Source organism: Tachypleus tridentatus, chromosome 3 (assembly GCF_004210375.1).
Source record: "Tachypleus tridentatus isolate NWPU-2018 chromosome 3, ASM421037v1, whole genome shotgun sequence".
NCBI classification, from domain to species: Eukaryota; Metazoa; Arthropoda; class Merostomata; order Xiphosura; family Limulidae; genus Tachypleus; species Tachypleus tridentatus.
This window is the reverse complement of record NC_134827.1, coordinates 87,087,038-87,109,524: the sequence shown is the minus strand read 5'-3', so window position 1 is coordinate 87,109,524 and position 22,487 is coordinate 87,087,038. Positions and strand designations below refer to the sequence as shown.

At 35.6% G+C, this 22,487-nt stretch overlaps 1 protein-coding gene and 1 long non-coding RNA gene across 23 annotated transcripts in view; one reads left to right on the top strand and one right to left on the bottom strand.

The window, feature by feature from the left end:
• Positions 1-22,487, bottom strand: part of LOC143247406 (uncharacterized) — a 298,078-nt gene that overhangs the window by 4,378 nt on the left and 271,213 nt on the right. For 13 of the 18 annotated variants that reach the window (XM_076495458.1, XM_076495455.1, XM_076495456.1 and 10 more), the window contains 8 exons: positions 22,212-22,325; positions 19,561-19,860; positions 13,734-13,957; positions 12,681-12,783; positions 10,522-10,624; positions 7,654-7,878; positions 3,808-3,975; positions 484-691 (listed from right to left, as the gene is read on the bottom strand). In XM_076495458.1, the coding sequence (XP_076351573.1) occupies positions 484-691; positions 3,808-3,975; positions 7,654-7,878; positions 10,522-10,624; positions 12,681-12,783; positions 13,734-13,957; positions 19,561-19,860; positions 22,212-22,325 (1,445 nt within the window). The remainder of the gene's footprint in view (positions 1-483; positions 692-3,807; positions 3,976-7,653; positions 7,879-10,521; positions 10,625-12,680; positions 12,784-13,733; positions 13,958-19,560; positions 19,861-22,211; positions 22,326-22,487) is intronic. The other 5 variants (XM_076495451.1, XM_076495463.1, XM_076495464.1 and 2 more) reach the window with 3 other exon arrangements.
• Positions 1-22,487, top strand: part of LOC143247409 (uncharacterized) — a 70,003-nt gene that overhangs the window by 19,101 nt on the left and 28,415 nt on the right. The window contains exon 3 of one of the 5 annotated variants that reach the window (XR_013026555.1): positions 12,597-12,730. The exons of the other annotated variants lie outside the window; for them this stretch is intronic. This is a non-coding gene — a long non-coding RNA (uncharacterized LOC143247409). Of the gene's footprint in view, positions 1-12,596; positions 12,731-22,487 lie in introns of those variants that run through there. 5 annotated transcript variants of the gene reach the window in all.

The window sequence follows — 22,487 nt, the reverse complement described above, 5'->3', positions numbered from 1 at the left end:
GGCGAAGACGTGTGTTTCTTATCGCTAAGCCACATTAGGTTATCTGCTTTGTCCACCGAGGGACAAAGACGTCACACGTTTTCTTAATTTAACCTATCCTTGGACGGACGCAGAAATTAAACTTAGACCTGCCCATACGAAAGAAAGAAAACTAAGAAGGCAACATTTTAATTTAGTTGGTTCAAGAACACTCAGGCGAGGTTTTTATCACATTATTCCTAAAAGTTAAGCTCCATATAATTTCTTCATCTTACGTATCGGTACATTGCTACTAATGTAAGTTTGAATCAAATTGAAGATTACATTAACTACGACTTGTGTTAAGTATTACAAAATAGTTATTTATAGAATATAATTTGAACGCCGACAAAATAACACAAATTCCACTAGATCCTTCGATAAAAATGCTTGTAAACAAATGTTATAGTTAAAAAAAAATTACGTAGGGTGCACGAATTCCCTGCTCAGTGGTAGAATACTTACCACAAGTTCCTCATCTCGTTTCTTCGATATCGCATCAGTTGCTTGTATTCGGAAATACGAAGTTTTTTGCCATCCACAATACATGTTCTTTTTGGGCGAGGTTTATAACGGTAATCTGGATGTTTCTCCATGTGCAACTTGCTGAGACGGGATTGTTCCTCGTAATACGGTTGTTTTTCTGAATTAGACATGGCCTTCCATCGAGCACCTGCAATTGGAACACGTTAAAAGTTAAGCATCATACTACATTGGAACTCTTGCTTATATGTTACTGGGAAACTTATTATGCGATGTGCAACCCCAACTTCGCGATCCGTTTATCCTGTATGCACGTAGATTTTCAATATGGTTCACGATTTTCCTGTTTCGCCTCCGCTTCCAGTCACGGATAACTCAGGGTTTAGATATTACGTCATGAATACGTCACACGCGAATCCAATGCACTGGCGTTATCTATATGAATATAATAGTACTGTGTGTTGTATGTCCATGTAAATACTTCACAGGTTGCGGATGCGCCTTCATCAAAATTGGTATGGAGGTTCATTAGGCCCAAGGAGAAATACACACAAATTTTCAATTTTGCGGTTTTTATAAGTTTTTGCGGTATTTTTTTACCATTACTTCGTCCCTTTTGATGGTTGTTTGTTTGTTTGTTTTGGAATTTCGCACAGAGCTACTCGAGGGCTATCTGTGCTAGCCGTCCCTAATTTAGCAGTGTAAGACTAGAGGGAAGGCAACTAGTCATCACCACCCACCGCCAACTCTTGGGCTACTCTTTTACCAACGAATAGTGGGATTGACCGTCACATTTTAATGCACCCACGGCTGAAAGGGCAAGTATGTTTGGTGCGACTGGGATTCGAACCCGCGACCCTCGGATTACGAGTCGCACACCTTAACACGTTTGGCCATGCCGGCCCCCTTGTTGATGGATCTTCACCAAAGTTAAAATTTGGCATGAAGGTTTGTTTGGTACATGAGGTGATACATACAAGTTTAAGGTGTTTTGAAGTTTTTTACATTATGTACAAAGGAAACAACTTTTCATGTCGTAAGACAACCTTTCATTAATCATGAATTTACGTAACTTCCGTCCAGGGTACGGGTAGTCCAGTTAGTATTGTTTAAATGTTATACATAGTATGTATAAAGTTGAGTACTAGTTTACACTTTAATTGAGCATCTAACAAATATAATGCATATATAGAGCTGTCTGCTAATTTGTACTCTAAATGAGGGATATAAAGTAAATAAAGTTGTGTGTTTTATTATAGCAAAGCCACATCGGTTTATTTGCAAAGTCCATCGAAGGGAATTGAACCCCTAATTTTAGCATTGTAAATCCATAGACTTACCGCTGTACCACCGAGGAAGGCACAGTTATGTGCTAATTTGAACATGAAATGAACATCCTCTAAAAAGCAAATGTATAGCTATAGGCTAACTTGAAGGAAAAAAAAAACTATTTCGTAACTTGGTATTTCAAAGTTTATTTTTTATTTTTTGGCCGTTTCTTACTGGTTGCACACACAATCCTAATACAAATATTAGATGGAAAATATCTACTTTGCACATTGATGGAATGGTTGGAGTTTGTAATGTTAACATCAAAACTTACTGTGTGAAAGAAAAAAAACTTTAATGTCTATGAAAAGACATTTAAACAAATGTGAAAGTTTATAAAACAGTGCCGAGCTAGTAATTTCAATAGCCCGTGGGATACAGTGGCTAATAACAAAACAAAACATACAAAAATGGTTATTACAGTTGCTAATAACAAGACATGTACTACAAAAAAAACCAAAAAAAAAAAACATTTCCATCAGCAAGAGTATAAACTAGATAATTATACGAGTAAATTATGTTCATATAACCTATCAAGCAAAAATAACAGGAATTTATACACTTGCTTAAAGTGCAAAAACACAAGTGAACAAGAAAAATATTCGTCGTGATATCTGTTGTTTTTTTAATCAAATCGTGATTTTTGGTATATTTCTAAGAAAAGTGCGTGTTCACATAATACACGTATTTGCGTGCTATATGTGATGTATTTTGTGTAAAAAATAGATTTTCATTTAAAAATATAAGTTCTAGCATCAAACGCATGAGTAGTTAATATTTTTACATAGTACATTAATATGTTATATTTGAGTTATTGCAAATGTGCATTATTGAACGTCTTACGGTCGAATGATTACAAATGTCCAGCTGAATTTTAGACTGAAATTAGAAAAAAAAAGAAAAGAAAAAGGTGTGGTTTAGAAAACAGGGTGAATAAGACGCATAGTGACGTATTTTATCGAGGGAAGCAACCTCAATATAAACATTTATGCTTATTTTGCTTTTGTAGTATACAAGCTGATTTAAATCAGTTTCACAATCTAGAAGAAAGGGATATGAAAGCAGACGTGACATCTCATTTTAACGTAACGTGTGCATGTGCGAGAACACTAGAAAAAAAACCTACTACTAATGCCACCTTTTCGTAATTAGAAATAACACGTCTTGCACCTATTAACTGCCTTTCAATATCGAAGTTATGTGAAATAACTAATCAAAACTTGAAGGGGAAAATATGAATGAATAATGAGCAGATGTCTGCCGTTTTTCTTCTCTCTCTCAGTATTTTGCAACTTGATACATTTAAAACATCTTGTCAATTTTAAACAGATGTATCTTATCTTGATAGAATACCACACAAACAAAGTGACAGGACACGAGGAAGGTACACGATTATTTGTGGAACTAGGGTTCGATTATTGTAATAAACGGATAGCAACGATTTAATGGTTTCGTACATGCAGTCCAGATACCAACTCTCAACGTGCAATTTTCTTTTTGAAATAATGCTAAGTGGGTTTTAAATAGAGACCTATAGTTTTGGTCATACAATGTTATAAAATTGTAGGAAACTTTCTTTTCTGACCGACTGTCAGACGTTTTGTGGTGAGGTAACATTACACTGTATAGTTATATTTACTGTATCAATAACAAAACTCACGTATCAAACTTGCGACAGATTCTGCGTTATTAAGTATGGTACTTATTAACCTTTAACTTATAAGAGTACTTAAATGTGTTGTTTCAAACATAACAGTTAAATAATTACCACAATGCAATTGTTTAAAATCAGCTTTTCAGTTTATTTGGCAAATGACAATCAATAGAACTGTTTAGTACGCGCACGCACAAATACGTGCAGTTATAGGCTTAGTGTCTTACTACCTTACCTTACCTTACTTTCTTACGAAATAACGAAAATAATGTAATTACCCTATCGGTATAATTTTAGTGCTAAATTGTAAATATTTATCTTACCTAATATTTTTGAAATGTTGGAGTTATGCATATCAGGGCAAGCTTTTAATATTTTCCTTCTTTCGTCTTTAGCCCACACCATGAAAGCATTCATTGGTCTTTTGATATGTGGTTTTCCGTCAGTGTCCTTCTTTGCCTGGCGGATTATTTTGGCACCTAGAAGTTTACCTGTAAAAAATATCCCAGTTATTTTAACAAGAAATAACAACAATCTTTTCTATTACTGAGATTAGCGAACATTTATTTACATCATTCATATCGTACATTGTAGAAAATTCACGTTTTCATTCTTCTAAACGTAAACATTGGAGAATAAATACAGATTAGTTTTTGTAGTTTTTTTTTTTTTTAATTTTGCATAAAAACTACACGAGGTTTGTCTGCGCCAGTTGTCCTTAATTGAACAATGAAATACTAAAGGAAAGCAGCGAGTCATCACCACCCACCGCCAACTCTTGGACTGTTCTTTTATTAACGAATAACACCCCCGTGGCTCAGTATATTTGTTCGGATGGGAATTCAAACCCGCGACCCTCAAATTGCGAGTCAAGCGTCCTGAGCACAAGCAAGCCAAAACGTGAGGAAATAAAAAATCAGTAACTCGTAGATCCTTTTTTGCTCAGCATTATGAAGCATCTTAATGACATTCCATCATTAGTTGGAGAGATTATGATTGATCAAAATAAGATGGTTTATTATAAAGACACAAAAATATTTTATTTATGAAAAGGAGTAATTCTGTATGCTTGTTTTAGCGCGAAGCTTCATAATGGGTTATATACTCTGTGTCCGTCTCTTTCTCTCTCGGGTTTGGGTATCATATGTACCCTGGAGAGTCAGGTGCTCTTTGACCTCTTCCTCCTTCCTTTACTTATATGGTCATACAGTGTTGGTTGGTGTTAGTTACTGCTTTCTGGGTCAGAGTGGGCTGAATTACTCCGACACTTTTCAGGGCAATGTCCATGTACTGGTATACATATATAGATATTACTTTTTATTTATATTTTTATTATTATATTTTTTTCATTTATATATTTTTATGTTTAAAATATATGTTGATCGGGTAGAAGTGTTTAGGACTAGCTTCATCATGTATGAGGTACCTGTCGAGTTCGCATAGTAATTCATTTTTCATCTAGTTTTTATCAAAATTCGTTATTGTACTATGTAAGAGTATGTTTGAATATTTATGTATAAATTGAGATGATGTTGCTCTGGGAACTCTATATGCTGTTGTGAGGAGTGTGTTTTTGATTGTTTGTAGTTTGGTTTTAATTGTTTTGTCACTTACAGTTATCCATGCTGGAGTTGCATAATCGATTACTGGTCTAACGTATGTTTTATAAATTATTAGTATGTTGTCTGTTGATGTTCCACTATTCTTGCCAGTTAGACTCCTAACATAGTTGGTTCTTCGCCAGACTTTAATTTCATTTATATAGTTAATCCATGTTAATTTTATGTCATAGGTTAGACCTAGAAATTTTGCTGATGTGGTAGGCAGAAGTAGTGTTCCATTCATATATATTTTATTTCAGGCTGTAGTTTTTTTTTGTATTTTATCAACTTTGTAAAGACGACAAGTTGTGTTTTTGCTGTATTTATTTTTATTCTGTATTTTTGACAGTATTCGTTTATTCTGTTTAGTTGTGGTTGTATGTTTGTGGCTTCTGTTGTTGATGTTGTGGCACTTTTCCAGACTGCCACATCATCAGCGAACTGTGAGGAGAATCCATGCTTAGGACCCTTCAATGGCAAATTGTTTACATACATGATGAAGAGTATAGGGCTAACCACTCCTCCCTGAGGAACGCCAGCTTCTGGAGTAAAGTACTCAGAAAAGGTTCTCTCTACATTTTCTATTTTCCAAAAAGTTAGATAACCAGCGAATAATTCCACATGGTAGTCCCATTTCATTTATATGGAATCGTATACTATTGTGCCATACAGTGTCATATGCTTTCTTAATGTCAAGAAAGCAGGAGACAGTACATTGTTTTTTTGTTAAAGCTACCTTTCACTTCTTCAGTTAGTCTGACTAAGTGGTCAGTTGTTTGTCTAAATTTTCTGAATCCATTTTGTTCTTCTGGTAACTTTCATGTTATCTCCAAGAATGTGGAGAGTCTGTGACTGACTATTAACTCAAGAATTTTGCCTACACAACTGGTCAGGCTGATTGGTCAGTAGCTATTAGGTTTATTTGCTGGCTTTCCTTCCTTATGGAACATTAATATATTAGCATGCTTTTAAGAAACTGGTATGTGTTCTGAGGATAGAGATAAGTTAAAAAGTGCTTTTAGATGGTCAAACAATTTCGGAGTGCCCTTTTTTTAGGAGGATGGCTTGTATCTCATTTTCACCCCAATATTTGTTTTTTTGTGTGTTTTTCATTGCTTCAAGAAGTTCATGTACAGATATTTCTTTCGTTGGGATCGTGTCTTCGTAGTTTTTTATGTGTCTTGTGTTTGTCTCAGATATACTTGTTTGGAAAATTGGTTCAAATTGTTCTTTATTGTTTAGTATATAATTTGTGACTTTGTTGTAGAAATATGTATTCATATCTTGATCAGAATGTGTGTTAAATGTATTATCTAGTTGATATTTTATCATAAGGTCGTTTTTTATCTGTGACCATCGGTGGGATTGATTGGTTTGTTTCGAATTTCACGCAAAGCTACACGAGGGCTATCTGCGCTAGCCGTCCCTAATTTAGCAGTGTAAGGCTAGAGGGAAGGCAGCTAGTCATCACCACCCACTGCCAACTCTTGGGCCACTCTTTTACCAACGAATAGTGGGATTGATTGTCATATTATAACGTCCCTACGCCTGAAAAGGCATGTTTGATGTGACGAGGAATCGAACCCATAACCCTCGGATTACGAGTCGAGTGTCTATGCTGGGCACCGGTGGGATTGACACCCAAATTTAATCGCAAAGACATTTTAAGAAGAGTGTAAACTATATACATTTAGTTTCAAATATCATATCCATCAACAAAGAGTTAATGTATATTTAAACACATAATAAAGTAAAATCAAAACTTACAAAATCAATATAAAGTTCCCAGTACATGAATGAATTTCTAGTTACTTATGCGTAATTTATATAAAATATCTAAATTGCTTAAGTTTCTTATAAGAAAATTCTGGATAGATTTCGCATATGCCCCCCGCTAGTATAGCGGTATGTCTCCGGATTTACAACGCGAAAATCAGGGGTTCGATTCCCCTCGGTGGGCTGAGCAGATAGCCCGATGTGGCTTTGATATAAGAAAAACACAAACACACAGATTTCGCATATAAATTTCAAATATTTAAAAAATAGTTTATCTTAGTTAACACAGCATGAGTGTGAAACAAAGAATTTATGGTTCACGATCCATTTCCACAAAAATGTGCTCCGCGTTTTGAGGCACATATGTGCACTATAAAGCGACCATCCAACTCCTATTATTCGACCAGTCAAAAATAACACAAAAGTTGGCAGCGGGTCCAGGTGACTAGATGCCTTGCCTCTAACTCAGCAGTTCAAGTTAACTGAAGGTTACGCGCGTATAGTCTTTGTGTAGCTTTACGTTTAACAACAACAATCCTTTTACGCGAAATTCTGTAACAAATAAATTATATGAGCAAAAACATAACTGTTATCTTAACATGTTTCTTGCGTGCATCCTTTGTATAATAGGAAATATTCCGCGGTCAACGTGACGTGTTTTATACTTAATTAAATTGTATATTTCATACATACGATCTTTTTTTTAAAAAAAAAAACGACAGTGGTATTTTATTATGGAACCTTAAAATTTTCATCCGTCAATGGATCACAAAGATCCAAAAGGATTCTTACTCTGACAAGTAATAACCATCTCGCCTTTCTTGTCGACGTCGCTGGTGCTTGCCTCCGTAGCTTCTCTCCTTGAACATCCAGAGTCAGCAGGTTGTGTCATGTACATATGCATAGGAAAGTGTGTCTCCCCGGGTCCCATTCCCAAACCTGGATTGTTATGTCCAACTGCTAATCCTGAGGTAGACATTTTCTCAGTTCCGTGGATCGCTGCAGCCTGTTGTGCACCTGGAGAATGTAGGATGTAAGGAACTTAAGATTTAATCCTTATCCTAATTTCGATTAGTAAATGACTTTTATAAAGTGAGAAAGATTACACTTCATCAGTTTAATGTAGTTCACACCGTAACAGTTGTACATCAAATTTGGAAATACAAATGGCGTCTCGGTTAACATGTTTGTTGTATCGAAGAGGGTTTTGTGATGTATTATTATTTACAAGGTTTGTTTGTTGTTACGCTCACAGATGCATAATAGACTATCTGTGCTCTGCTTACCACGGGTATCAAACCCCGGTTTTTAGAGTTATAAGTCCGTAAACTTATTGTTTCTATACTGGGAGGCCAAAATAAAGGGAATGTCTTAATAAATACTGTCAGTGTAAGATTTTCATGACTCATTCAAACCACTACTGATATTCAATTTTAAGCCTCGGCATAGCGGCTTATAGAACGGTTCTGAGTGTTTGTGTGTTTTTTTAAGTACAAATTTTCAACTCATAGCTCCGTAACCTCTTGATCGATTAGAGATCTAATTACAATCTTGGACTCAAGAGATCAAACCCTTTCGACTGATGTATTTGATCACATCCAAAGTTTCATAGATTAGTTTACTTTAATTACGCCTAAAATAATGTCTATTTGAGGGTAGGTTGGTAGAAATTGAATAACATTGAATCAGGTATTGCTGGTGCACAAAAATATCTAATATATAAAGTTAAGTTTGTTCACACCTTTCAGCCCCTATAATAGTAGGCTTATAAAGATATATGACGAAAGTACTCAGGTTTAATATTTGTGACGTCATTTCTCAATGCCAATAAAAATTTTGTAACCTAATTCTTTCCACAGAAGGTAGGGAAGGGTTAGGTCCTCATCGTGTGTGACCTCTCATCTAATTTCAGGTCTAGTTCCGGAAAAAAATACCGAATCAGCACAACTTGAACACAGTGATGCAGGCTGACATGAGAAAGGTCATGAGGGGAATTGACCCAATCTAATTATATAAATATACATCAAAACATATGTGTATATCTTCTTTATACTTTTTCACATTTCTTGATCAATCAACATCAAACCTGATGCAGTGATAAAAGATGATATGAGGAAGATCATAAGTGGTGGGGTGGGGGGTATCGTAGATTAATTTACTCAAAGTTTGCCTCAAAGAATTTCAAATGCCGCGGCTATTGAGAGTTCCTACTTAACTTATGCCACTACAGAAACACGAGATACTGCATATACATTGATTATTACTTGCCATATCAAGATCATTTATTTCATAGATAATTGCCTGAAATAGTTCGCAAAAGTTCTGATCATCTTATCATATTGTGAAAAAAATTATTTGTGTAATTATTTTCAATACTTGCAAATAAATGAGTAGCCTTACTACATGAACTTACGTAACTTTAGACTCACTAAACGCATTAAGTTGTCAATAAATCTCCGTTACACCACACACCTGTTTATTACAGAACTTGACGTACCTCGCCGGTCAGCAGTAAGTTTACGGATTTGCAACACTCAAATCATAGGTTCGATTGCTCGTGGTAGCCAGAAAGCATTCACTCATTGTGAAACTTTGTATTAAAACACAACAAATAAACAAACAATGAAGGAACTTGTCACTAAGAAAAGCACTGTTATTATGACACTAAACGTGTTATTGGCAATAGTAAAAATGTATTTATTATTAGTATTATTTTTACTATTTATTTTTGCTATTTATTACAACAATACTCAGTTTTTGCCTGTCCTGGAAGTTCGCGCACATCCTATTAATTACAAGCGTACGTGCGCTTACTTCATTTAAAAAAAAAATGTAAACAAAAGTAGGATGTAAATATGCTTTAGTAAAATCCTTCAGTGGCATAGCGGTATGTCTGTGGACTTACAACGGGTTTCGATACCCGTGGTGAGCAGAGCACAGATAGTCCATTGTGTAGCTTTGGGCTTACTACAAACACAAATTTAGTAGACATTTTGTACAAGATATTTAAAGCTTTTTAAACATGATTAAAAATATTCAACGTTAGGTAGTACAATAACATTATAAGTTTATTTACTGATAAAACGTACATAAGTAACTGTTAATTTATCTCTTCATCAAATATAGACCGTACTTAATAAAAGCTCACTCAGTATTAGGCCTAACACAAGTAGAGGTTTAGGTTTCGGCGTCTGCAATTACAATTCTTTTGTACCAATCTACAAATCCAGTATTTAAAGAAGTACTGTTGCAATAAATAATACTAATTTGACCGCAACTATTTTGCGGTCCTCTGCTAGTCTTGAGTAATATTTATTTGGAACTAAAAGTTAGTTAAAAATAATAATTTAACCGCAAATTATTTTGCTGGCATCTGCTAGTTGACAACCGTAGTCCCTCCGTTTCTAAATCTTGGACGTCTAAGGCGAGACCCAAGGATAGGTGATTTTAAATATTTCACAACATGGATTTGTTACTGAGAAATCAAAAGTCCGAAAATTGTATGAATGAATCATTGAAAGTTCATAATAATGACAAGAATTATAAAACATTTTATTTGCGGGTCTGTTGAAAAAGAAGTAAAAAACACACCTGATAAGTTATCTGATATTGCGCAAAAGTTTAAAACTTATCGGTATGTACACAGATAAGTAAACCTACTTGGATGTCCAACAAGTCCCGTGAAGGGGTGATGAGTAGCATTCCTGAAATGAGGTGGAAAAGGTCTGTATAGACTACCTCCTGGGAGAAACGTTGGACCAACCTGCAATTATAAAAATAACATATGTTACAATAATATTTTTAGCAGTATTCTAGTGAGTTGAATCTAATGTTTTCAAAATGTCATTATCCAAGATTTAGTTAGTAAAAGAGTAGTCCGAGAGTTGGCGGTGGGTGGTGATGACTAACTAGCTGCCTTTCCTCTTGGGTTCTTAACCAGGGATGCCCGCACCCCTAGGGGGTGCGAAGATGATTCCCAAGGGGTGCGAGGATGCCCATGAATGCTGTATGTATGAAGATTTAAAAAAAAAATTTTGATTACATCAACTTTGTATTTTTAGCTTTTTTTATATTTAAGTTTCAAGGGGGTGCGAGAAATGATTACTGATTTGAAAGGGGTGCAAACACTGAAAAAGGTTAAGAACCACTGCTCCAGTCTTACACTGCTAAATTAGGGACGGCTAGTGCAGATGACTCTCGTGTAGCTTTGCGCAAAATTCAAGACAAACAATGTTATGGAGAAAGTTTCTTTTTTAAATAATGGTTGGATGTAGCTTAAACTATCGTTTAAGTTGGCAAACTGTTTATTAAATGAATTATGCTTTTGTATATATTGCCCAAAACTTAAAGTCATGGATCACAGCATCTTTATAAAATCAAGTTGAAGACAACTATTGATGCCTGAAATACGCGGAAACGAAACTTAGAGTTTGATCCTTCCATGAGGAAGTAAGTCTCTTTTAAAAACTAAGAACCCGGATGGAGTTTGAAGATAAGCAAACAAATAAAGTTTTGTTTTTACTTACATTAATTCTGGTGATTGCGAAATGGATATAATTTATCCATACTGGCGATATTTAGGAAAGTAAACAATTTTAATGTTGATGGTAAAGTACTGAAATTGGTGCTGTTTTGAGAGAAGAAATGGGTTTTACTGTTAATTACATTAATCTTGTTGACGTTAAGTCGTTTTTTTTAATATATTAAGACTTGTGCTGTTTAGAGAGGTAAATAAATTGGCTTTGTTCTTACTGACATTAATATTACTACACAATCTGCTTAGAGCTCTCTAGTCACGCAGAGAAACAAACCAATCAAGCATTGCAAAATGGACTACTTTTACTAAACATGTTGTTAAAATGTTAAATCTATGTTTGTTTGTTTTTTAGAATTTCGCGCAAAGCTACATGAGGGCTATCTGCGCTAGTCGTCCCTAATTTAGCAGTGTAAGACTAGAGAGAAGGCAGCTAGTCATTACCACCCACCGCCAACTCTTGGACTACTCTTTTACCAACGAATAGTGGGATTGATCGTAACATTATAACGCCCCCAGGGCTGGAAGGGCGACCATGTTTGGTGCGACGAGGATTCGAACCCGCGAACCTCAGATTACGAGTCGAACGCCTTAACCCATCTGGCCATGGCGAGCTGTTTAGCCTATGCTTAATCTATTATTCACAATGTTAGGAAAACAGGTTCAAAATATCAAATTAAGATAATAATACAAAAATCCTTATTTGAAGCGCTTTGAAAAGGTGTCGTTAAACTTATTATGAACACAATTAATGTTGATGCTGTTATATATATATATATATAAGAATATTTGGATATCCTATAGTAACGTTTCTCTTGAGTTGATTACATACTTGCCGTGGAATTAGAATGAGGGAACTGGCTTTTAACTCACTGATTTTAAAAATGTTAATATTTTCCAATTTTAGAAAATAGCTATTATTAAAAAATCCTGAATGTGCTTTAAAAAAACTAGATGTATTTGGTAGTTACAACGTAACTGGTACCTTATGCGACACCTGGAATAAACACCAATATTAGTAATTATTTTGGTTCAGGTATAGCCTTCTGTAATTTTGAACTACTGACCAGAGACCCACCGCCACAAGGATAATGACTGCTAATCTAAAGAGATTATTAGATTGAGTGTCACACTTATAATACAATCATAGATGAAGGCGCAAAGTATTTTTATTAGTATTGCGGTCCAAACCTTTTTTTAGGCCTTTTGATACACAGTCGGGTACGTTAGACAGTACGCTGTGCCCGGTCCAAGAAACTACTGATTAAGAACATTTAAGTCTTACCGCTATCCCTTCTGGTGCTCTGGAGAAAGGTACAGAAGACATTGGAGAAGATACTGGAGGCGTTCTCGTTTCCTTAACCTGGGGAGTCGGACTACAGCTGGCACTAATGGAAATGAAATGTATTTGGAATTAGTATTTTGATCTAGGCCAAAACATTTAGTATTATTATAATAGTTAGACAATTAGACAATTAATTACACAGATCATATTACATGAATATTGTTTACAATTTGTCTCTACGTGCCTGTTTGTTTAGGTTTGTGTGTTAAGTTTGTTACTTGTTTACAGTGTAAGATTTAGTATTATTAATTTGCATGATTTCACGTTTTTGCAAACCAACGTGTAATGATATAAGAAATACAAAAGAAACAAATACACTGCCCAGATAATGTATATAAAACTATATTTACTCGTATCACCTGTGTATTACTTTATACGGTTAAAACTAATCCACAGAATGAAAACAGCATAAAAAGGATTAAAAAAACTGTAGCGTAAAATATTTGTGTTATTTGCATATGTAATATACATATATTTTTTCGAAACTGTGTTGATTAAAATTCTTTCCACAATGTGTGTATATCATGTAAAAAGGGTTTTAACATTTTTCAGTCTTTTAGTTATTTTATTCGTGTGGGGTAAATTTATTGTTACGTTACAGTATATATTTGATAGTACTTATAAATACAAGTTTAAATTAATACAATAATTTGGTGCACAAATTATATTATATTTTTTAATCGATTAAAATAAATAAAAAATATCTGATCCATTTGATATTCAATAACCAGAGAAACGTAGCGGTTAGTTCTTACGACAGATGGCGGCACCTTTCTCTGCAAGCCTCACAACATTCCCCAACTGAAACGTGAACTGATTTTTTTTTTCACGAGTGAAATCTCTACTAATAGGTACGATTTTATGTCAAAGTCCCCTGCTATTATAAAATTTTTATCATAATTTCTTAATAAATAAAAATAATAGAGCTATAGATCGAAGTTTCGTTTTGCAAAAGAAGTACTTCTAAAAACAAAAAACACAAAAGCTACGAACCTGTTACTTTTGCTACCTGATGTCTTGGGTTTAGTTAGATTGAGCGGACCTTCCATATCAGGTGCAGGATCTGAGATCCCGGGAGTAGGGGTTCTGTTAGGTACTTTTCCACACGTGGGGCTAGGATCTCCTGATCCAAGACGGTTAGGGGTCAAAGGGCTACTTGACATAGAGCCCATAAATGCATTTCCAGACACCCATGGTTGTAGAGTAGATAAAGAAGACTAAAGAAATGTAAACTGATTAATGACAGTTGTTGTAAACTACAATACAACGACAAAAAATGTTTAACTTGCATGCGCATAGACTACGAGTCACACAAACATTGTCTGGATTATTTCGAAACAAAACCCGTGAGATTTCGCATAGAACGAAAACAGAATAATTATTAAAAAAAACAAAAAACACATTATATTTCTTCACAATTTGTTCAGGTTACAAATTTTATTATAAAGCTCTTCATTAATATCACACTTTTGTCATTCCTTTGTAGCCCTCTTGCGGCAGAGCGGTAAGTCTGCGGACTTACAATGCTATAATCCAGGTTTTGATACCCGTGGTGAGCAGAGCGCAGATAGCCCATTGTGTAGTTTTGTGCTTAATTACAAAAAAACAACATTCCTTTATGAACTTGCATATTTTTAAAATAATTATTTTAACTTCGTTTAGGAGTTTTGACAAAGATAACGCTTTAACCCTTCCCCAAAGGAGGTTAATATGTTATTTACCAAATGTCAATATCACCCATTCCATTTTTTTGGAGGTTATTTCCTTAAATAACCATGCAGCACGTGATTTCTACATGGGTATAACCCGTGTCTTGATTTTTCCAAACTAATTTGGCTAGTGAATATAATATAATGTTATGCTATATATTTATTCAACAGGGAGAGTTACACGCTTGGAAAAATCACTGTGAAAACATTCAAGTGTTGTCAAAAGTCCAAAACTCCTTGTGACTTCTTCGACCATACACTCGCCATCTGTCGTGAAGCAAAGGAGTTAAGAATACGTACAGCATGTGCAGGAATACGAAATAAGAAACAGGGTAGAAAAACTGCAGAGTTTATTTAATAAAAGGTCACAGAGAAGAAAAAGCTAAACTGCGAAGCGACATGTCAAACAGGCCACATATATATACATACATAAAGATAAGTACTTTCGCTGTTCTATACGTACACATAAGTTGTGGCCAATGTTGAATTCAGAGGGTGTACAGGTGTAATTCACCCTAAGCACAATACACCCCCTCCCCCCGAAGTACAGTATTTCCCATTTTGTTGAACTTGAATTTATTCTCCCTCTCCATGAAAAGTCTGGATTAAACAGTGCTTATGTTAATTAAAGCCAGGCTCTACGCTATGTCATTTTTATAGGAGCTAAATCTATTTGTGATGTTATAATACCAGCAGGTTTTGGATGGTTCCAGAATTTCCGTTAAACTATCAAAATTTTTGTTACAGTTTTAACGGACCTCCAGTGCCACAGCGGTATGACTGCGGACTTACAACACTCGAAATCTGGTTTCGATGTCCGTTATGGGTAGAGCACAGATAGCCCCCTGTGTAGCCTTTGTAATTAACTTCAAACAAACCGTTTTCTTGAAAGAGGAATTTTTACTATTAGAGTTTTATCATTTTAACAATTGTGGTGACCAGTGGTACCTAAAAATATATATATTTGTAAGACGTTTTTAAAAGTAACTTCAAGTTTGTCTAGTGCACTCTATAAATGAGTACAATGTTTTAAAACTTAGAAAATAAATAAATAATACAATGAAATTTAGTTTAGCTGGCGGATAATTGGCCTAGCGCGTTACTGAGGGTCGCGGGTAGCTCGCCCTCCCAAAATACGGTCAATCCCACTTTTCGTTAAAAAGTAGCCCAAGAGTTGGCGGTGGGTGGTGATGACTATGCCTTCCCTCTAGGCTAGCACAGATAGCCCTCGAGTAGCTTTGTGCGAAATTCCAAAACAAACAAACAAACCTGGCGGATAATAATATGACGTTCAATGGTATCTAAACGCAAAACGTGAAAACTATTTGTAGAAAATCCGGCAAATAACTTACTTTGGGATAATATACTTGGTAGTTTACGAACATAAGAAGCGCCACCTGTTAAACTCAGGCTGTATAGGTTAAAAGCACTGTAGAGTTCATTTGTGCGTTTTGTTAGAGCAAGGTCACACCTGGTTATCTACTGTGTGCACCGAGGGAAATCGAACCGTTGATTTTAGCGTTGGTAATCCGTAGACTTAACACTGTACCAGCGGGGTATTATATGGGGTTCGTTTCATCGCTGATCTATTGATGAAAAACCTCATAAGCACCCACATCAAAATATATTTATATTCTGATCCGAACAGATAGAATAGGACACGTTAAAAGCAACTGTAGCATCGACAATGTTTCCAGACGCCCCAAAACCAACGTGATCGAAGACAAGTGGAGGATAATTTAAAATTACAACACGAGCCATATAATAAATATTAGCTTTTCGATGAAAATATAAAAAAAAAAACACGTTTTTTTTTTTTCGTAACTCTAGATGTACTGGGTGTAAAATTCATAACGATATAACAAAAATAATTACATGATTGATGTATGCCAAATCTTAAAGACTCACTTCACAAAGCTGCGTTCTAAAATTCTAAAGTTTCAGTCTGATACTACTAGTCCTTCATTGACTTAGTGCACGTTAAGTAGTAGCGCGCTCCTGCGTGGAATAGCTAAGCACGTATATACAATCCACATGCAGAATATACATACAGATTTAATTTTTTGTTTCTTTCTTAATGAAATCAAAGAAAGAATGATAACTCATTCTTGTATAAAGATAGTGATATCCGCAAATAAAGTTTTTGAGAAAAAGAAGAAGAAGAGAAAGACTTCAAACTGTATTGGAAAAAAAACAGAGTTGAAAATTGCTAGCAACAGTGAAATTGAAACTCCTGGACTGCTAATGTAATATGCCAAGCATGTAATTTAGCTGGAACTACTCTCCTCTATTGTTGGGCCGTACCTAAAACTGTTTCAATATTTCATATCTTAATGCAAGTCAATTGAATAAAGCGCATTTACAACGCACTCTGCTCTTAATATTTCATAGCTAGTGCCTGAGCTTTTGTTCGTCTTCCATTCGCGGGAAGATCAAAGATTTGAGGGCCAGAACTGTTCGTATGGCCGGCTTTGATTTAATTTTACCGCGCTTTATGATGGAATCATTGGATGGATTGCAATTATTTCTGGTACGAGTACCGTCCGATTTACAACATGCTGATCCACCATAATCGTTGATTTTTCTAGAACTTGCTTTGGCAGCAGAGTTCTCTACGAGCCCGCACGACTCCCTACGGACAGACCCCGAGCGGAGCGTGCATTACCGGCAACCAGAAACTCTTACGTGGCGTGAAAACTCCTACCATCTGGTGCATGGTGGTCCTCTAATCTACAAAGTGCTGGCGAAAAAATGTTTTCCTCGGTAAATACGCAACACGGACTCACTTAGAGAAATAGAATTTTTGTTTAAATGAATCAAGCCGTAAAAAGTTCCAGTTCCTTTGTCGTTAGGTGTATCTCTTGTGCTCTAATCAGATCCACAAAATCAAAGTCTGATCTAAGTAAGACAAGTCGTCAGGATTGGAAGTTTCTGTAAAACCAGAAAAGCTCGCACTTGTAAAATAGGTTCTTGTTGTTACGACCTAGCTGGACAAAATTTTAATGTTCTTTCAATGCACGTGTTGGTAATAACCAACATATGAAGTAGTCCTAACAACCATCTCGGTCACAATAACTTAAGCTATCGTGGACAACAAACAAGTAACAAGTTATTCGGCACCAACGAAAGTGTAGTTTGGTTGTTTTAAAGCTACACTGTGGTTAACTTAGCAGTGATAGACTAGACTAGTCAACACCACTCACTGCCAACACTTGGATTACACTTTTCCCAATGAATATTGGGATTGACCGTTAAATTATAACGTCTCCACCTGAAACGGCAAGCATATTTGGTGATGAAACTTCGAACCCGCGATCCTCAGGTTGCGAGTCGATCGCCATAACCAACAGACCATGCCAAGCCCCAGGAACTGTAATAATGTACCATAACCAACAGACCATGCCAAGCCCCAGGAACTGTAATAATGTACCATAACCAACAGACCATGCCAAGCCCCAGGAACTGTAATAATGTACCATAACCAACAGACCATGCCAAGCCCCAGGAACTGTAATAATGTACCATAACCAACAGACCATGCCAAGCCCCAGGAACTGTAATAATGTACATTGCACTGGTTAACTATACCTTTTCATCAAAAGGAAAATAGAAAATACAAACTGTTTGCTGTAGGTATAGTTTCGAACGTACGTATTCTCGGTGTTTATAATTTTGATTCCAATCGCTAAGTCTACTTATTACCAACTAAGATGAGAAGGTTTTCTCAGAATACATGATAAACAAATTTTAAAGTTTTCTATGAAAACATAGTTTAAAGAATTTTTAAATGTTTATTTTTATTCTTAAAGATACAATAAAATTTAACCCAGCAAAGTAAATTGAGCCAGAACAAAAATAAATGATACAATTTGGATTACTTGACCATCACTGCATTGTTATTTATTTATTTAAAACCTTTGTAAAGTACAAAGCTACGCAATGAGCTCTTTGTGTTGTGCCCATCATGGGTATCAAAAACCGATTTATAGAGCACAGAGGCGCTGAGCCACTGACGAACTGGTTTTCCACGAACGCAAGCCACTTAGACACGGATGCAAAAGGGTGGAAACATGTATTTTTATTCAAAATGTAGAGTAAAAAAACGCAATAATCAATAAGTCCTACAATAAAAACCCGAGTAGATTTATTACATGAAGAGGGCGTTTTATCAAATCAAGTCACAAATGAACATCTATTAATCTCCATGTTACTCGGAATTAACTTAAACCCCTTCTATATCCATATTTTTTAACTTCGTTTCATAATAACTTGTCTGAAAGTTTAATTCGAAGGTGCTGAGAAGGCAACAAATTGAAACTATGGCAACGTCGTCTGTTCAACAGTGCTGTCACGCATGTCTTGCGGGAAAATGTAATTTTTCTTTAAACATCCAGACCAAGACAACCTGTTTCAAACCTCCCATGCGTTTCTCTTTCGTAAAATTATTCTGATAAAGAATTTCTTGTAGGATTTCCGAACGAAAAATACGACCAAATAAGACTATTTCAAACTCGAGCACAAAATAACTTAGTAAGTTAGAGTAAAACATTTCCTTATGGCAACCAAAGAATAAACCACTGTGTTTAAAACTGTTACACAACTCAACCAACTCAAACATAAGCTCCTAATAAGACGAAATAACACAGTAAGTTAGAATAAAAACCTTTCTTTATGACAATCGAAAGACAAATGAATGTGTTAAAAACTTGTTAAGACAACATACAATTCAAAATTACAATAAACGTAGGAAAACATCCCAAAGAAAAGTAACATAAGAATACTATTTAAAATATATTTAAGCTTCACGTAAGAGCGTCCAATATGGAGTTGTTTTATTGCCGGTAACTGTGGTGAAAAGCAGAGATTCTGAGCATGAGATTATTTATCTGTTTTTGAGGGTAAGCCATATCTTTTCGTACAGGTAAGTAGTACTGTATTTAGTTTTCTAGAGGCAGATTACATTACAGTTTCCATTTAAGGGTATGAATAGCTTGTTTGTTTGCATGGTAAAAATTACCGATTTGTACATGCCAAATATAATTTGGAGATTTTTTTGTGTGTGCAAACTAACGTGACGTAGTAACTATTTTGTCTTGATAAACGTTACTTACCGTTGGAGTTACAGAAGGTAAGCTAGTTGTTTGTCCAACTTGTTGAGAGGTGGCGCTAAGTGCTAGCGAAGGAACAGAGACGCGGGGAAGTAGCGGTGGTACTCCTGTTGCCGTGGTGACCAAACCGCTTTCTCCTGGAAATGTAGTTGCTGCGTAAGGGAGTACAGTGGCTGCTGGGAGCCGGCCATCTAGCATGGGTAAAAACATGAGTGCCTGAGGCGTCAGGGTGCCAGGTAAGGTCGGGAGTCCTGGTAGAGACTTCACGCCCGCAACTGTCACGTAATGCCCGTTGAGTCGGTTCTGCAACCCGAGAAAACATCATTTTACCAATCGTGAAAAATTCAAAATGAAATATTCAAAGTGACAGAAATTTGAAATTTGTTCATTTTTGAACATGTGTTTAAGTTGCAAGAAATAAAGTAAACTAAATACTGATAAAAATATGATTATTGGAAGCTAAGAAAAATACCAGTTGATTTATAAAACTAGTTTATATATTTTTTTCTTTGGTAAGAAGCTATGTAGTACGAGTCTGAATATGCAGAATACCAACTCCTAAATATTTTGAACTACAGGTTTTACCATCATAGAAATGTTTAGAAAAAAAAAAAAAGGAATTGAAACTTTGAAATAAAATAATTTGTTTTCAAGTTGATCTTTCTTCAGAGTTAAAAGTTAAAATTAATGTGAATCTCAGAAATGAATCCAGTTAAAAAACAACACAAAAACCTGTGAATACCGTGGGAATTAGTATAATTGTATAAATTAGTGTCGAACGTTTTTCATTCGCGCTAAATACGTAAATTCTGTTATACCCGCCCCGCAGTGGCACAGCGTTATATCGGCGGGCTTACAACACTAGAAACCGAGTTTCCATACCCGTGATGGGCAGAGCATAGATAGCCCATTGTGTAGCATTTTGCTTAACTTCAACCGACAAACCAACTTGTTATTTCTTTACATCTCTCGGCAAGTTTTTAAAAAAAATATTTACACGTTTTAAGAAATGTGAACTCACGGTTTTTATATGTGAAATGTCTTCTGGTTGGAAAGTTTACTGTCAAGTATAAACCCACACAACGGGCTATCTGTGCACTGCTCATTGTGGGTGCCGATACCCGATTTTTGGCGTTATGGGTCCTCTGACTTACCAATGAGCCAACGAGTGCTGTAAGTTTATGGACTCAGAAAGCTAAAATAGCCTACTATATAGCTTTGTGTTAAAACAACGTACAGGGAACATATACACACATGTACGTATATACAAAAAAGTAGCTATTAATGGACAAGTACAACTAAAAAATATTTCTTGGGCGTTTAACATAATGTATTCCCCAGAATAAATTCCAGAAAATTCTGACGTTAGGTTAAAAACAATTAAGATTTAACCAATGGGTTTTGTTACTAAATAGTGTGTAACTGTAAAATAAATAATTCTTTAATTTGTATACGCTGCTAAGGTTTCATATCTTGTTTTTCGACTTCCAGCAAACACAGCTTTTCCTAAGTTGTTTTTTTTCGACTACACAATTATATATTTTTTATTTTTTTAAATACATGACGCCTTCTTACACGGCCTGGCATGGCCAAGTGGTTAAGGCACTCTACTCGTAATCCGAGTGTCGCGGGTTCTAATTCCCGTCACACCAAACATGCTCGTCCTTTCAGTCGTGGGGCGTTATAATGTGACGGTAAATCTCACTATTCGTTGGTAAAAGAGTAGTCCAAGAGTTGGCGGTGGGTGGTAATGACTAGCTGCCTTCCCTCTAGTCTTGCACTGCTAAATTAGGGACGGCTAGTGTAGATATCCCTCGTGTAGCTTTGCGCAAAATTCAAAACAAACAAACAAACCTTCTTACAGTTCACACATAACAATCCTAGTAACAAATAATGTACAAATTAAAGAATGAACTAGTAAATACATTTATTTATCAACATTGGAATGGAAGTTTATAATTTTTAATATATTTTTTGAAGATATCTGTCCCCTTGAACTTACTTACGTAGGTTAATTTGCAACTGCACAAATGTTTTTCGGGGTATGTAATTTGTGATCAACTGCAAGCTAGGAAGACCTCTACCACGAAGTTTATAATTCTTGTATAAATAGTACCAGTTACTTTCAGAAATAAGGCATTTCAGGAGTCCAGTTCAACTAACGTTCCCCCTGTAGGACAGCGATAATAAGTTTACGGAATAACAACGCTAAATCCAAGGTTACGATTCTCCGCGGTACAACACAGCAGATAGCCTAACGAGGTTTTGTTATAAAATAAACAGCCAACAAATGACGTGAGATTTACTATGTCCACGAAACCGATGCGATCGCTTTATCTTCGGGAACTTTTTCCCGTCCTTCAGCCCTTAAAGGATTGTGTTTAATGGAGAACAGCATTAAAGACGTTAGAAAGAACCAAAAGATCAGTTATATTACACTTCATTAGGCAACAGTATAAAATAATACGACAAAAACCAGATGTACAGTCTGTGATATATAGGGATGAAAGGAGTTACGACCTCTGCAATTTTTGTTTTATTTTTCACAAGAATGTTTAGCATTGATAAACGTAATTCCGAGGATTCTGTTGTGTGTTTACAAGGGGGTAAGGTTTCATTACATTATGTAGAAATCTCGTGGGATTTAGGCCTACCTGGAGCTCCTGGATTTTTTGTTGTTGTTGGACTAACTGTTGCTGTTGGCGATGGATTTGTTCTTGTTGCCACTGTTGAATTTTATCGTTCTCGTCGTTACTTTCGGCATCAAACTGGTTAAAAAAAAAGAGAAAACCGTAAGAAAATAAAAGAAGATGAATGCACTTGAGAAATGACTTGGTTTATCGCTTGCTTATTTGTTTTATTTCAAAGCTATACAATGACTATCAAAGCTCTGTCCACCACGAGGAATCGAAGTCCGTGAATTTACTTCT